The 16,799-nt window shown below is 40.1% G+C and overlaps 1 protein-coding gene across 3 annotated transcripts in view; it reads right to left on the bottom strand.

Annotated features, from left to right (window-relative positions):
• pla2r1 (phospholipase A2 receptor 1) overlaps positions 1–16,799 on the bottom strand; it is a 105,028-nt gene that overhangs the window by 85,861 nt on the left and 2,368 nt on the right. For 2 of the 3 annotated variants that reach the window (XM_080199148.1, XM_080199146.1), the window contains exons 1-2: positions 10,668–10,896; positions 515–898 (exon numbers count right to left, since the gene is read on the bottom strand). In XM_080199148.1, coding sequence (XP_080055274.1) covers positions 515–898; positions 10,668–10,782 — 499 coding nt within the window. In that variant the 5' untranslated portion in view covers positions 10,783–10,896. Of the gene's footprint in view, positions 1–514; positions 899–10,667; positions 10,897–16,799 lie in introns of those variants that run through there. The other variant, XM_080199147.1, reaches the window with a different exon arrangement.

Raw genomic sequence — 16,799 nt, forward strand, 5'->3', positions numbered from 1 at the left:
TGGATTAGACAGATTAGGTTGGAAAAACTGCTTCCATTGGTCAAAGGATCAAAAAAAGAGGGTGCAGCTTTAAGGTAATTGACAAAAGAAGCAATGGTGACATGAAGAAAAACATTTTCTCCCAGTGAATGGTGAGGATCTGGAATGCACTGTCTGACAGTGTGGTGGAAGTAGGTTTAATCAAGGCATTTAGAGAGAAAATCAGATTGTTATCCGTAAAAGAATGTGCAATGCAACAGGAGGAAAGACCAGAGAGTGACACTTGATAAAATGCTCCCATCAAGAGCTGGCACAGTCACAATGGGGCCAAATGGCCTCATTTAATGTTGTAACAATCCTGAAATCCTGGTGAAAACAAATGGCACAATTTACCTTGCTGACAACCAACATTTTAAAATTATTTCAGGAGAAATTGGAATCAAAACGCAGTTTTCAAAAAACTGTGGAACTCAAGAATGGAGCTTACTCAACCCAACCATATTAGCATGTTCTGAATTATTTCAGCACTTCTTACCTTCATATGGATGTTCACAGGGACCTTCATCCTGGGTCATATATCTTTTCCACCTGTCATATACAGTCCTTTCCGCTATAATACGTTGTCCTTTTCCAACGGCCAATTTATACTGTGAGGCACTGGTTAACACCTTACCACTGCAATGCCACCACAATATTCCTGTTGTTGAATCACAGCTGAACAGCTTTAATGGCTGTTGCTCAGCACTGATACTTAGACCAAGACACATACTGCTGCCAAGATGGAAAAGGCGATGCTTTGATACCCATTTCCATAGCATGCTACTTGATGCCCTTTTGCAGTCATCAACGATAAGCTCTTGGTTTTCCACATTTATGCATGCGTTGAGATGCTCACTCTGCAGAATAAATATGTTGTCACCTGGTGGGGGCCGGGGGTGGGGGGGAGGAAAACGAAGTTTAACAATGTTACAAAACATTTGGTGAACAAGAGTCAAAAGGATATCAAGACAAATGCATACATGGTCAAAACAATTACAATGTTGCTTTGAGAGAAACAGAAATCACATTGCAACAACATTTCCAAATAAATTAAACAAAACATGTACTTAGAATCATCGAACAGAATCATAGAATCCTTTCAGTGCAGAAGGTGGCCATTTGGCCCATCAAGCCTGCACCGACAATAATCCCACCCAGGCCCTAATCCTGTAAACCCACCTATTTATCCTGCTAATCGCTCTGTCACCAATTTAGCATTGCCAATCAACTTCATCTGCACGTATTTGGACTTACCTTTACTTAATGTTATTACAGAGCATTGAATGGATGAATACAGGAAAATTATTGGAGACCAAATGTATGACCCAAGATGCCAGCCAAGCTTCCATGGAAGTCCCAATGCGCTGACCTCTGTGAGAACTGTGCACGAAATCTGAACTTCTGATGGACAATTCTACTGTTCCCTGGGACACTGTGAAAGTCTCCAACTCTAAGCTGAAGTTTAGATGACTTTAGATGGTTCTGTGGGACTCACCTATACAGTTGCCCAGTGTTACAACAGAAAGTGTAGGTGTTACAACAGAAAATTCCTGGTCTAACTTCTGGATAACTACAGAATTGACCCTCAATCACTCACACTGATCCTCCCCTACCCCCAACTTCAAGGACCTGATCCACTTATCATTTCACTTGCCTGCCACCCTACCCACTTATCTCACCCACCCTACTAACTGACTCATCCAGCCACCCATTTATCTATTCACTAACTTTCATCCATTCACTAACATTCACACTGGGCACTAAAGCTTACCTCATGCCAGTTAATGCTGTAAGAAGGAGGCATGGCCTGGCTTCCACCCGGTGCTGCAGTGCTATAATGGATTTCTCCATGGGACTGTATACTCCGCATTTCTGATGAAGCCTGGCTCGGCAGATCCAACCAGAAATGTGGAGTACTGTCCAAGCATTGAAAAAGTGGAGCGACAATGCAACGATGATTGTTACTTTGGAAAATCCAAACCAATGTGAAAATTGGTCAGGACCTGAAATGTTTCGAATAACTTTGCTAGCTAAGAGGCATAATAACCTCTATCTAATTGGTCAGCAATAATATTTGCAATTGGGGCAACTGACTTGATTTCCTATTTTTCACTTTTCTAGTTATTGGACCACAAAGCCTGCTTCTGTCTGAGTTTCGTCCAAAAATAGCAGCACTTAGCTGGACCAAAGTAAACCAAGTGAATGTTATTTGCTGCCAATTTTCCAAATGAAATGAAGATCGTTGCACATTCCAAATTAACTGTACTGTGCTGTTGCACGCTAACAAGCAAGTATGTTATACTGTGTAACAGCTGACCTTTAAGTTAATTTGTAGAACATTAATGTTCAATAAAGAAACAAAAAGGTTTCTGGACTGCATTCACAAGACTCTCTCCATTAAAAACATAAAATTTTTGGCCTTTAGAAAAGCTTGGATAGGCCTCATTTGGAATACCGTAGCGAGCTTTACAAATCCATGTTTTTGTTTGTTTTTTCCTCCAAATGGATGAGTGATATTAAGACACTGGAAAATATTCAGAGGAGAGACACATGAATGATTCCTGGTTGAAAACGCCTTAGCTACTCAAATGGGTTAAAGAACAAACTGGATCTAGTGTACTGTACTGACCTGGAATGCACTGTCTGAAGGAATGGTTGAAGCAGAATTGTTAGTAATTTCAAAGGAGAATTGGAAATATTTGAAGAGAAAAGAAAATACAGAGCCACGGGGAAAGAGAATGGGACTGGCACTAATTGGATAGCTCCCTCAAAAAGCCAGAACAGCCACAATGGGCCAAATGGCCTTCTTCTGCACTGTACAATTTGATTCTCTATGATATCGGTGGCACGGTAGCACAGTGGTTAGCACTGCTGCTTCACAGCTCCAGGGACCTGGGTTCAATTCTCAGCTTAGGTCACTGTCTGTGTCGAGTCTGCACATTCTCGTGTCTGTATTGGTTTTCTCTGGGTGCTCTGGTTTCCTCCCTCAGTCCAAAGATGTGCAGGTTAGGTTGATTGGCCATGCTAAAATGTCCTCAGATGTGTAGGTTAGAGGGATTAGTGGGTAAAATATGTAGGGATATGGGGGTAGGTCCTGGGTGGGATTGTGGTCAATGCATACTCGATGGGCCAAACGGCCTCTTTCTGCATTGTAGGGTTGCTATGATTCTATGATTTCAAATCAGTAACAAGAAGGCAAGGGGAAAGGCAGAGTGCCAGCGATACAAGCCAGGGTCAAAGTGTGGCTTCAGTTTAAACTGAACATGGTCCAATAATGTTTTTTTTGTTATAATATGTGACACAACGTGGAGTCACCACAAGCAACTGTCAAGAGGTGATATATAAATGCTTTACTGGCCAGAATTTTGCTGGCACATTGCCCCGATTCTGGGAGTGGTCGAGGTTCGGAGAACGGCATTCTCTGTTGGCCTTGGGTGGGACCGTATGAACCTCGGGCGAAAGTGCCAGTAAAATTCCACTGGCTTTTGCTTTTGTTCATCAAGAAGTGACAGTGAATTTGCCTTGAGTAATGATACAATTATGAAGTTTGTTAGATTGTTGTATTTTGGGACTGTAGTTTTAAACTTATGGTAAAGGAAGGTGATTTGTTCTGCAGTTTGCCTGACAATAAACCTAGGTGGTTTGATTGTTAGAGATCGAAGGAAAGCTTACATTGTTTTACAGAGAAGTTGGTACAAGGTATTGCTGTTAAAGATCTTCATCTTGTACTCACCAAGACAGAATCACAAGAATACCAAATTTCAAAGAGCATAACAACTTATAACTGCATGAGAAGAGGGTGCTGATAGGCTGGTAGAGACAAAGTGACAGAGAATGCATCACAGAACAGTTAACTGCCAAGCTTTTCTTTAAATTCAAAACAGGCAAGTTGACTCTTGGTGACGGTATTGCCTCCACTAAGATTTTGTTCAGTTAAAAAAATACAACATGGGAACATGTTCTTTCTGTTTGCAAAGACTCTATAGAGATTGTAACTAAAATTGTAGCAGCTTATTTTCATTCAGATATAGGAATCGGGTTCGTTGTTCTTCAAATTCAGGGGCTAGGCATTAAATTCAATAATATTGCAACACCGGTTTAGCAGGACTTGAAAAGGTCTACCAAAAGAAAATTCATGGAAAAATCAAACTACAAACTACAACTTAACTAGATTGACCTCTAACCTTTGAAATGACCATTCCAAAAATCTGTTTCAATGAAAAACAGGTTTTGTTTGGCACATGAGTGCAGTATTATTTAATTGCGAGAGTATTTATTTATAGCAAAGTGATTTGCAATGTGCGGGAAAATGTCCAAAGTAAAGAGCATTTTATTTATTTAATAATGTGTACACCAATCTCTAGTAATTGCAGTTAGAGAAAGTAATAAAAGTGACTGCTTGGTGCCAAAACATCACAGGGTTCTCTTTTGACTCCCTATATGACTGAAAACAAATCTTCATAGCAATGTTCTAGCACCATAATTTCAGTCACACTTTAGTGTGAATAGGAAACTGAGTTCCATGAAAAAATGTTTTCTCTTTCTCATCTCTAACCGTAACTCCCCTCCTTACCCACCCATAACCCCCCCTAGCCCCAGTGCAGACCTGAATTGTCCAATCAGAGCATTGCATTTTTGGGTGAGATTATTTATTTGAATGCAGGGAGATAAATAAATAAAACATTTGCTTTCTTTCCCTATTTCTTGGCCTGGATAACATATATAGCATTTCCTGGTTTGGAATGAGCAGATGACATGTCTAGGATCAACCATTAAGAGAAAACATTTGGGCATGGATTTTCCTCCATTGGTACAATCTGAAAGTTAGACTCAAAATTGTTTCCAACACTGCGCCCATTTCGCTGATGTCAAGTTATCCCAAGTATCCTTGTAATCTAATTTGAATATACGGGAACTTAAAAACAGACTTAAATATACATGGCAGTTCAAACGTAATGGACGTTTATGGATGACACTGTGGCACAGTGGTTAGCAATACTGCCTTACAGCACCAAGGACCCGGATTCAATTCCAGCCTTGGGTGACTGTCTGTGTGGAGTTTGCACATTCCCCCCATCTCTGCATGGGTGTCCTCCGGGTGTTCCGCCTTCCTCCCAAAAATATGTATGTTAGATGGGTTAGACATGCTAATTAGCCCTTATGGTAAACATGCAGGGTTTCAGGGATGCCCTTTCAGAGAGTCGGTGCAAACTCAACGGGCCAAATGCCTTCTGTCTGCCTTGTAGGGATTCTATGGCAATTGGAATAGAAACAATGGAGGTTCAGGAATACAGAAGTTAAATGCCTGGTCTGGCCTCAAAGTCTGCAATGCTATTCAGCAAACATTAAACTGTTGATACTGTAGCTGAAAGAGCCAATCCAGCAGTTGATTTATGCACTGGAATATCTGGCAGAGCTCCAGTCAGGGGACAATGATGGAATTGACACAAAGTTATTATGGTGGAGGTTCAGACAGCGCTGCAGGCTGTCGTGTCAGACAGCAGAGTGTGTTGAGACAAATGGCTTTCACACTCTTGCTGGGGATTCACAAAATCTCACGGCTGTTATCATTCCACTGATCAGGGTGCTGGACAATGGTTCAGGGCTTTCGGAGAACCAAATGACTGATGCTTTCACCTCTCTGGACAGCATGTTGTCAACTGCACACTAGAGACTGTATGAAGCAATTCAGAACCTTTACCTTTGCCCATAAATTCAAGGGTTTATATTACCTGAATTCTGAATTACAGTTGTTAGAAAGTTGGATTAGCTTTTTATTTTTCAAATTTATTAACTGTTTTGTGTTTAAATCATAGTCCAAAGATGTGTGGGTTCAGTTGATTGGCCATGCTAAAAAAATTGCTCCTTAGTGTCCTGAGATGCGTAGGTTAGAGGGATTAGCGGTTAAATATGTAGGGATATGGGGATAAGGCCTGGGTGGGATTATGGTCAGCGCAGACTTGATGGCCAAATGGCCTCTTCTGCACTGTAGGGTTTCTTAGTGTTGATTTTCTAAGTGTTAAATGCAGGCAATTGGGACTAGCTTAGTGGTAAAAGGGGACGGCTTGGACGGGTTGGGCCAAAGGGCCTGTTTCCATGCTGTAAACCTTTATGACTCGACAACAATTGTCTAATTTAAATGCATTTCTTAAAAGTATTCCTTACTGAAAAAAATAGAAGTAAGATTTTCATCCAACATTTGTGTTTACAATCAGTTTTCATATCAACTTTATGTGAATTTGAAAAGAGCTGTGTACAATGTTCCCTCTATTGGCCTATTCACTTGAACATGTGATACCTTTTGGATGGCCACGCACACATTTTGTCTTCAATGAGACAACCTGGGAATAGCCTTGTGGCGTCTTTCAGATTGCTATACATTCACACATGTGCACACTGTAGACAGAACATTGGCAATATCCAGGTCTTCTTCCAGTTGTGATGTACTTGTGGCTCAATTGTTCATTGGATAAAGATCCAATGCCCAGCCCCTTTAAAGACAAATCTCCTGCAGAAATGACAGTCTCTTTGTACCAGCTCCTGCAGTGCAATAGTTCCTACCTATATTGGCTCCTCTCTCTCAGCATGTCACAGTCCAGTCCTTCAATCATGACAAAGTGGTACTGGGGACAGCTTGCAAAAACAGTCCTTGTTCTTCTCTATGTAGAGTATGAAATACATCCCACATCTTTCAAAGCACTAGAATTCCCTCAATGTTTTTCTCAATGATCTGCCTGCAGGACACACACACTTGGTTATGCCCCTCTCCCACTCTGGTGATGCAAATGTAAAAGAGCATTATCAAAACAGCAGTAGATGTTAAGCTTCCTCATCAATTATCCATCCATCCATTCATCAGCCCTTCCTCCCTGAGTATGTATGTGTTGTTTCCGAATAGTGCACTGGGTAAACATCATGGCACACACACAAATGCTGGACTGTGTGTTAACGTGCAAGATACCAGACATCACAAACTATGAGGAAGTGGTAATTCTTTTGGTTTATGTTGCTTTTGTTATAAAAGTTACATTTATTAGATGATTATGTTTTGGGACAGTGTCTTTAATTTCAGATAAAATGAAAGAATGAAGGGGGGAATCGTGTGATTTACTCCAAATTCTGCTCCACAACAAGGCTGGGTGGCTAGGTTGCTATTGGGACAGGGGAGCACAACTTGACATTCTGGGAGGAAGGTACAAGGTATTCAAACCTGTAAACAATGACAATGAGTAGCTGTGCTAACTGTGGATGGACTTTCAGTCCCCAAACTTTGAATACAAGAATATAAGAAATAAAAGCAGGAGTAGGAACAGGGTGTAATCATCTGTTGAATGCTGTCCTTTGAGTAATTTGGCAAAGGATCCCTGTGAACACTGGGGAGGATCTGTTGTTCAGGTTCTGTAGTATCTGAGCTGAGGCTTCAAGAAAGTCAGAGAAAATCATGATCTACCAGACAGCATTTGCAAAATGCAGCCAGCACATTGTCTTCTCCTCACACATCTTTTGGAACATCTGTCAAAATCTGTATGTTCTCTGGCCTACATACCTGAAATGTGGTGTCAACTTCTTCAAAGGCATTTTACTCTTTGGGCTTCCTGTCTCTGTCTTATTCTCTCCTTCCTCGTCCATTACAAAATGAAGTGGGAGTTGAGTCATCACAAGGGGCAGCTTGCTATTTTACTTCCAAAATTGCCTGTAAATGTGCTTTTCTGTAGCAGCAAAAGATGATGGAGGCTTCAATCTTCTCTTGGTCAACTGATCTGCACTTGCTTCAAGTGACCAGAGGTGCCTGCAACCAGATTTTGGGGTACACAATAAGAGACCCCAGTCGGACAAGAGTAATTAGAAGAACTTGCATCCAATGCTAAAGATGATCTGGAAGATATGTGGGCAGGGATTCATTTAGAAGAAGAGTTTGATGGACAAGTTGATCATATTAACTCAGTTAAGCAGAATGTTTCACACTCTGTAATTTGCACCTTGAGAGAGATGTGTACCTGACCAGAAATGCCGAAGAAACTCGAGACCCCAGCATTCAATTAGTTTCTTTCTTTACTGGCACAATCAAGAGACCTTCCACTGCATACTATGTGGCTCTGTGAATTTAAAATAAACAGTCAGATTTTCACACACCTGATATATTCTTCAAGCGTACAGGAGCTAGATTCAAATCAGATGTACACTTGACTGGGAGGATATCACTGTTGTCACAAACTATACTTTCCTTATTTATTTGAGATGGACTTTCTTTTCCTGCATGCAGCTAAATAGTAAAGTTGTTGACTTATGGAAGTCACAATGTATAGTTTGTTGGTGTCCAACTAAGAATCTCAATATATAGTATGGAGAAAAGAAGATAGCACATTTATTCAAGAGTGTTGTAGTTCTTCTATTGCTATGATGATGCCTTACTGGTTTTTGACAAGTAGATAGGGCACAGGATTTGCAGTTAACAGCTACCATGCAGAGCTGCGTACTTGAACTTGGACTCCAATGACAAGTTCTGTGCAATTTTGTTTACACACAAAACACAGCACTCTGCTCCTTGGCTAGTAAATTATCGTTTGAGAAGTAAATGGGGCTTTCATTTACAAATCCAGGGCTTGGCATATTGTACAGGAGTTGCACTCTAACATAATGAGCCGAAGTTGTGTGAAACAGCCTCTGTCACCAACCAGAAAGCAAGTTGACTTTGGAACTACAGTCGCTTCTGCAAAATAAAAACTGCTTTACAACAATGCAAAACCACAGTTCAATGGCATCTTTAGTTTTCTCCTTTTTCTGATTCAGTTATTTGAAAACTTTTGATATCATGTTCAAGTTCAAAGATCAAAGCTAAACAAACCAAGCTTCGCAAATGTTTTGCAGATGATACTGTGCTGCTTCCTTGGATTAATATTTTCTACTGATACTCATATATTTAATATCCTATTTGTCTAGCTGTTTCACAAGAACACTAATAATATTCAGCTAATAATTAAAGTCCTGTAAAGCTTTGTCTAACAGCATTCTACGAAAAGCCACACTACACAGATTGGAAAGGATTAAGCAGAGAAACTGCAATAAACGATGGCCTTCCCAGTGGTATCCACATCCCAAGAATTAATTTTTAAAAACTTGGATAGTGTTGGCACTTTATTCATTGCATTTGATATCCTTTAACTAATAATTACATTTCTGCAATGATCTAGTTTTGGGGCAGAAGTATTTGAAGCCAGGGTTTGCTAATAGAGTGATGGATGTGGGCAATACTCAGTACAGAACATTGGCCAGACCATTCTGCAAACCAATTCCAAAGTTGGAAGAGAATGGCTGGAAAAAATAACTATTTTCTGACATTATTAAATTATAATAATGTACATGAAAACCCACAGAACTAATGCAAAAATTGCCATTATAATGCAGCCTTATACGATCATGATGTCCTGTCTCTTATTCATAACTCTTGTCTTATTAGCTGTTCCTTCTTCACATCATTCAAAGTTTTAAATATATTAACCATTTCAGTGCTGTGGGTGACTGTCATTTCCTAGTTATGTCTTTGGTTTTTCCTTTATCGCCAGCAACTGGTAATTTTAAACATAATAACTCCTCAGCGTTCACCAACACTAAATATTTAGTCATTTGCTCAACAATTGACTTTCTCCCTCATTTGACCATTAAATTACAATCAAATAATAGACTAAGTGCCGCTTTCAATTTTACTTTATTGAATAATCATTTCATAGGGTTAACTAAAGAAGAATTCTGTCTCAGGTTAGAGTTATATCTTTGAATTTTAAAAGATCTTTTTTGGGATGGGCAGGAAAGTGTCTCAAAATATCTTTAAAGATTTCAATTTGCAAATCGGTATTTGCGTGTGAAATGCACTGCACATATAGCAAAGGTAAAATAAATAAAATATTTTAGAATTCATGCTTTTCCAAGTCTATAAAATATAAAACTAGTCTGTTAATTGCTCATACCTATCAATTTAATCTAAAAAACAAAAGAAAATTCAATAGCTAGTGCTATGATATAGAATAAAAGCAAAGGGAAACTTTTACACACAAATTAAAGAAACGTTAAGTGAATTCCTGTGTATTCCTGAGTTGTTTTGAATACGCGAAGGGCCAAAGGATATCAGAAAGTAACCTGAAAAGGCATATACATCATGAGAAACTGATGGTGATTGATTACAAACCCACACATAAATCCCTGCACAACTATTCGACTCCAAATTTTTTCACCTGCAGACTGCAGAGACATGAACAAATAAATAGTAATGAAAACTGTCAATAAATGAATCTGCGAGCGCTGGAATCAAACTGTCCTCGACCATGTTTGACTGAAGGACAAGTTCAAAACAAACTTAAGTCAAATCCAAACAACCAACTTAAGGGTTTCATGTTTGTTTGATCAATGGATGGGGAAGCCCCTCTCATTTCCCTTTTTTTTATCATTTTAATTACTTCACGCAAACTTCTCGTAATTTATAAGCAATTATGACTGAAGTTCACTCTTCAAATCCCACACACGCCCACTGAAGAATGCTAGCGGTTCAGTGAGCCGTGCCTCCGCGGGGTCCACCCGGCTGATGCCGCTCCTGTTCCTCCCCAAGCAGCCCGAAGTCGGAAAAGTTTTACCACCGATCCCCGGGTTCCACTTACTCAACAACCTGGACAACTGGCTCCCATTCAGGGGCGAAGCGGTTCCGTCTGCTTCCTGCGAGGAAGCTTCAAAGCAGCAACACCAGAGCAACATCCACTGCAGGAACCGAGCCATTATTGAGCTGTGAAGCTGAGATCCTTTCTCATCAAAGGAACTAACTGCGCGCCTTCCACAGCAGAAGCAAGTGGACTGAGGCTCCTGAGATACACCAACCTTCTCCCCCAACCTCGGCACGTCACTGCTTAGTGTGGTACAATGTTTCCGCCTCAATGTACAATATAACACGCCCTCTCACAGCTACTCTCATCAATGGCTTCTGTCACAAGCTTTATGATCCGTTTGATTTCGCTCATGTGATTCATTCCTTCTTCAAACGTATTTACACTATTACATATAGACTGCTTTCTTTAGCTTCCCTCCAATATGACAGCAATATCCCATTTATCAAACGGCTACTTAACACTCAAAACATTTATATAAACTCAAACCTCTGCGAATCTGAAATCAAAATAAAGTACTGAGAAACCTCAGCAGATCCAGCAGCATCTGTGGTAAAAAGAAACAGAGCAAACAGAGTTCAATGTGACTCTTCTTTAGAATGTAAAGTAGCCAAGTCTGGAGGCAGCAAAAGCATGAGTGAGAATTTCAGTAACATCAACTGAAGCAGGGGCAGAAATAAAAGGGGTGGTTTTCCAGGCTTGCTGTGCCTGATGCAGATCCTGGAAAATTGTTTGGACTTTTGTGCCCGGCACCAAACGAGTTGCAATCATCTCGATCCCTTTCTATTGCCGCAAACTGGATCGTGCCCAGAAATGAAATAGATTAGCAGATTTAAAGTAGCACTTAAATATGCTTAGCTCGTTCGACTCCAGATTCTCCCAGCTCCCAGGATCTTCGAACCCTCGTTCATGGTGCAAGCCCGTCGAGAATCACTACTGGTCTCCACTATGGTGGCCTGACATGATGGCCATGCCAGGAGACACAGACCATTTAACCCCCCCCCCCCCCCTCGGGTGGTTAGGGACATGGCTGGGCAGTGCCCATCTGGTGGTGTCTACATGGCACTATTGGGCACTGCCTGTGTGCGCCAGGGCAGTGCCAAGGAAGTGGGGCCTGAGTGCAGGTAGGACCTGAAGGGAGGCTATGACAGGGGGCTATGAGGTGGTCATGAAGGAGTGGGGCATGAAAGGGTGGGTCATAAAGGGGATCATGTTGGGGTTTATGATGGGGAGGCATATCGGGGACCATGCAGGGAACACCATTGGGAGAGATTGAATGACAGAACTGTTGATATTCCAAAGCCAAAGAATGACCTAGAAGAGGCCAAAGCCAAAGAATGGTGATTGGGCAAGAAAAGAAACGCAAGTTATGAACCATGTTTGTCTTTTTATGGGGTGATCTGCCAAGAGCATCGTGATCCAGGTTTACATAAGAACATAAGAAATAGGAGCAGGAGTAGGCCATCTAGCCCTTCGAGCCTGCCCCGCCATTCAATAAGATCATGGCTGATCTGTCATGGCTCAGTTCCACTTTCCCGCCCTCTCCCCATAACTCTTAATCCCCTCTCTTATCAAAAACCCATCAACCCGCGTCTTAAAAATATTTAGCGAGGCAGCCTCCACCACTTCAACGGGCAAAGAATTCCAGAGATTCACCACCCTTTGAGTGAAGAAGTTCCTCCTCAACTCCGTTCTAAACCGCCCCCCCTTTATCTTGAGGCTGTGCCCCCTAGTCCTACTGTCTTTTTTGAGCGGGAGGAGTCTCTCCACCTCTATCCTATCCATCCCATTTATCATTTTATACGTCTCAATGAGATCTCCCCTCATTCTTCTAAACTCTAACGAGTACAAGCAGTGACCAGGTGTCCAGAATTTGTAATTGTAACAGTCAAGATAAATTAAAAAATAACTTATTAAATATTATTTTCTCAAGATGATTTCAATGTTGTGCCATAATTGGTTTTCAAAGTTAATGTTATTATTTATTGTAAAACAATTTCTTTTTCATTGATATGTACTACAAGAGTTAAAATTATTAAAACATTCATTGAATACAATTCCCTGGGTATTCCAATTCTCGGACATTTCATCTGAGTTTGGCAATGAGCACAAGCCAGGTACATGTTCTACTGAATGCAGAGAAGTCTAAGAGAAAATTTGATAGTGGTGCTTAAAATCATGACGTGTTTGGCTTGAAGAAATAAAAAGATATCCTTTCCAAAGAGGGTGAAAAACTAGAGGATACAGATTTAAGGTGAAATAATCCTGAGGCAATTAGAAGAAAAGAATCTCTGAAAACAACATGTTGAAATACATTGGAGTGGGAACATATTCAATAGCATCCTTCAAAAGGTGATTAAATAAACACTTAAAGGATGAAAACTTGTGGGATATGGGGAAAGAGCAGGGGAGACTGGATTAGTCTTTGAAAGATGCAGAAGCCAATGTACACTTGATGGCTGAATGCCTCTTTTGGTGCAGTACTATTCTATAATCCTAGATCCAAAATAAGTAGAGGGAGAGGGAACATTCTGGTTTGTTGCTGATTTAAATAACATTAATCACATGCAAATCCAAATCCTGATGACCGCCATGACAGTTGAGACCACAAGTTTGCGCTTCAGTTCTCGCTGTTTGGAAACCAATTTTTTTCCCTCCTGCCCCTGCCCTCCACAAACCCTGCCACTGGAGGGAGGAGAAAATTCCAACCAATGTTCCTCTACTTTCTGGGGCCAGAATTAACAGAAAGAGAAAAGACAACCTACTGTCTGAGATAGTCATGTTTCAAAGCAAGAGACAGAGCTGATGTCCTGAGCTAGAATCAAGACATCAGTGGTTGGAAATAGTTTGAAAGAAAAATAATGCCTAAGATTCTAGGTTGGTCCACAAAAGGGACCTTGTAATTTCCCATATAATTGGGGAGTGAAGTGAGGGTCAATGATTTGAGTATTAGTTTATAAGTTCACTTGCTTTCTCTGAAATATCACAGCTAACAAACATATCTTGTCACATCTGAGCAAATGTTTCTCAGTCTGTCTCAAAAAGACTAGTAAAATGCATGTGAGGCATATTAAAGACATGGAAGGAGAAATTCATTCACATAGCATTGCTACTCAGATTTATGATAATTCACAAGGGACTGCACTGTTCTTCACTGATATCATGGAATTCACAGGGAATTTCACAGGGTGGCATGGTAGCACAGTGGTTAGCACTGCTGCTTCAGAGCTCCGGGGACTTGGGTTCAATTCCCAGCTTGGGTCACTGTCCGTATGGAGTTTGCACATGCTTCTTGTATCTGCATGGGTTTCCTCCGGGTGCTCTGGTTTCCTCCCACGGTCCAAAGGTGTGCAGGTTAGGTTGATTGGCCATGCTAAAAATTGCCCCTTAGAATCCTGAGATGTGTAGATTAGAAGGATTAGTGGGTATATATGTAGGGATAGTGGGGTAGGGCCTGGATGGGATTGTGGTCGGTGCAGACTCAATGGGCCAAATGGCCTCTTCCTGCACTGAAGGGTTTCTATAATTGAATTGATGTATTATGTGTATCCCTGCTACAAATGGCACGACAACAAACAATTTCTTTCTGAAGATATCCAATTAGGATCCAAAAAAGGGCCATATTGTTACATCATCATATAATTAGATATTGGACAGCACAGGGACACATCCAAAAGTAATATGCTCAGAACTGCTTCTGGAAGAGAAACCAGCACTAGTATATTTGAGAGAATATCTAAGGCAGAATCAAAACTGGTAACTCAGTTCCGAGGTCCTAAATTAACCTATTTATGTACTAGATTATGTTATAAAATGTCCGATACTTTTATTGTCTGAGAGGTTTGGTCTTCATTGATAATTGTAATGGAGCATAGTTTGTAATCTTTCCTCCCCTCACCTTTTGCCAGTTCTATTGGCGATATTCATTCTCTGGCATCTTGTCCAAGCTGCCATTCTTAACAAATGAATCTCCAAAATGAGTTTTGGCATGATATTGAACTATTGGAAAATTGTACACAACCCAAATCTGTAAACTCTAACATCCATTCAAGTAATATTCCAATCAGGAACAGGAACACAACTCAGCAATACTGAGGCAAATTGCTGCCAAATCACTGTCACAGGTGAAGGTATTTAGCTCAGTGTTGTCAGTGAACTAAGCTGGATCTTTGTGCTTGATAAGGTTCAGCTATTGATATTACACAAACAGGATAACAAGTTTGATAGTATTTATTTAAGAATGTAATTTAAAGTTGAGTTCTTCTCATATTTAAGTTAGTCACAAAATCTATTCATATGACAAGAAATACAAACTGTACAGTTACAATTAAATTCTGAAACATCTGTGATTTCATGAAAATCCTGCAGTTTTAGATACAAACCATCAGCTAATTGTTGACAATGTTTATACACTTCCACTTCGAAAATATATTCACCAAACAATTGCTTCATTTAGATGTGAAAATTGAATTCATTGCTTTAAACCAAACTAATTTGTCTGCAGAATGGTATTTACTTTGGCTTTTTCTCTGTAGATATTTTCCAAAGCTACAAAAAGGCAATGATACTCTGGATATTCTTATGCAACCTGATGAAGGAAAATATTAAGTAATTCAAATTTGTGCCATCTGGTTTTAAAAAACAACTTGGAGGATTGGTTTTCTGGCGGAGTTGAAAGTATTTTGTCAGCCAAGTCAAACCTCACAACAGGGCCACAGTAATAAATCCAGAATGTACCACTAGACTAACATGCAGCAAATTCATCATTTTAGACCAGCAAATATAGAAAGAAAGGGTCTTTATCTGACGAAAGATTGTTGAGTGATATGCAAATTCATTCCAGCTTTAACAAAATCTGACTTTTTCCAGGTGCTTTGATCCTTCCATTCAAGAGAGACCTTCTGAAAAATCCCTGAGGCTCAGGAGTTCCATTGTTTACCCAGTCATCAATGAACGAAGGCCCTTTCCAGAGGTTGCTTTTATACTGTGACCGACTACCACTAAGCTTTCAATTAGGCTATGAAGTCCTTTCCCCAGCCTATTGTTATTTATTATCTTTCAAACAATATAGGCAGTTTGTGCAATATAGGTGCTTGTGCACTGTTGCATAATTATGACTGTTGTGACTTTTAGTTTAATGGCTGAATGCAGGAAGGAAAATACAGCCTGACTTAAGTTTACCTCCATCTTCCATATATCACTTAAATCAAAAACTTCATCGTCGGAATGTGGTATAACATCGAACAATAATGAATCATAGCCTTAGCTGATCTATTAAGCAATATATGAAGAAATTCAATAAAATGCCCTAATTGAAGACTAAACCGATACTTCCTTGCAGGCCCTATAGGAGTTTTACTTTATCTCAACACAACTTTTACAGCTGAGGATAGGAGCCAACATAGATCAGGCTACCACACCTCTTACATTAGAAATCAGTGGAAGGATCTACCCTGAGCCTCCATCAATTTCAAGTTTTGAGTGAACTTGGACTTAGGGACCAAGAACTCATCCCAGAAAGAGTCATGGTAATACATGCAAATTGGAGTCAAATGGCAGCTGAGAATACAATGCCATTTCTGTCTCCAACCACACTGCTATTGCCAGTTCCTCAATGCATCCACAAAACATAGTTGTAAAAGCTGGGAGGCAGCTATTCCCAGCTGTTTTTAAAATGATTCTCAGATGCTTTCAGCTAAAACGTTTAGAAGATTTGGGAGAAGTTCTGCATATATTAAGTAGTGATTTTGCTAGTTCATTTTCAAGTGTATTGAATAGTTACATTTACCCTTAGAAAATTTCTAGTATGCACTTTTTCATGATATTCTTTCTGTAAATTCCAATCCAGTTGGAGGACCTGAATACCAGGATAACTGTTACGGGTATACTTTCTGTACGCACACAGCTCTGTCAAATGATTCATGGTTTTCCTTACACAAATTACGACATATTAATTATCATTTGGCTGTGAGCCCATATTGCCAGTATTAAGTACTCTCTTACCTGCTGTAGTAGTCCTGATAAGTACTCCACAATTTCTTTAATATCTGAGATGCAATGTTGCTGTGGCTCAATAATGGGCCTTTCAGATGCTTATATTCAACACCTTGAGGAGCTTGGACCTCAGCAGGT

Source organism: Carcharhinus amblyrhynchos, chromosome 11 (assembly GCF_965287045.1).
Source record: "Carcharhinus amblyrhynchos chromosome 11, sCarAmb.v2.hapA, whole genome shotgun sequence".
NCBI lineage: Eukaryota > Metazoa > Chordata > Chondrichthyes > Carcharhiniformes > Carcharhinidae > Carcharhinus > Carcharhinus amblyrhynchos.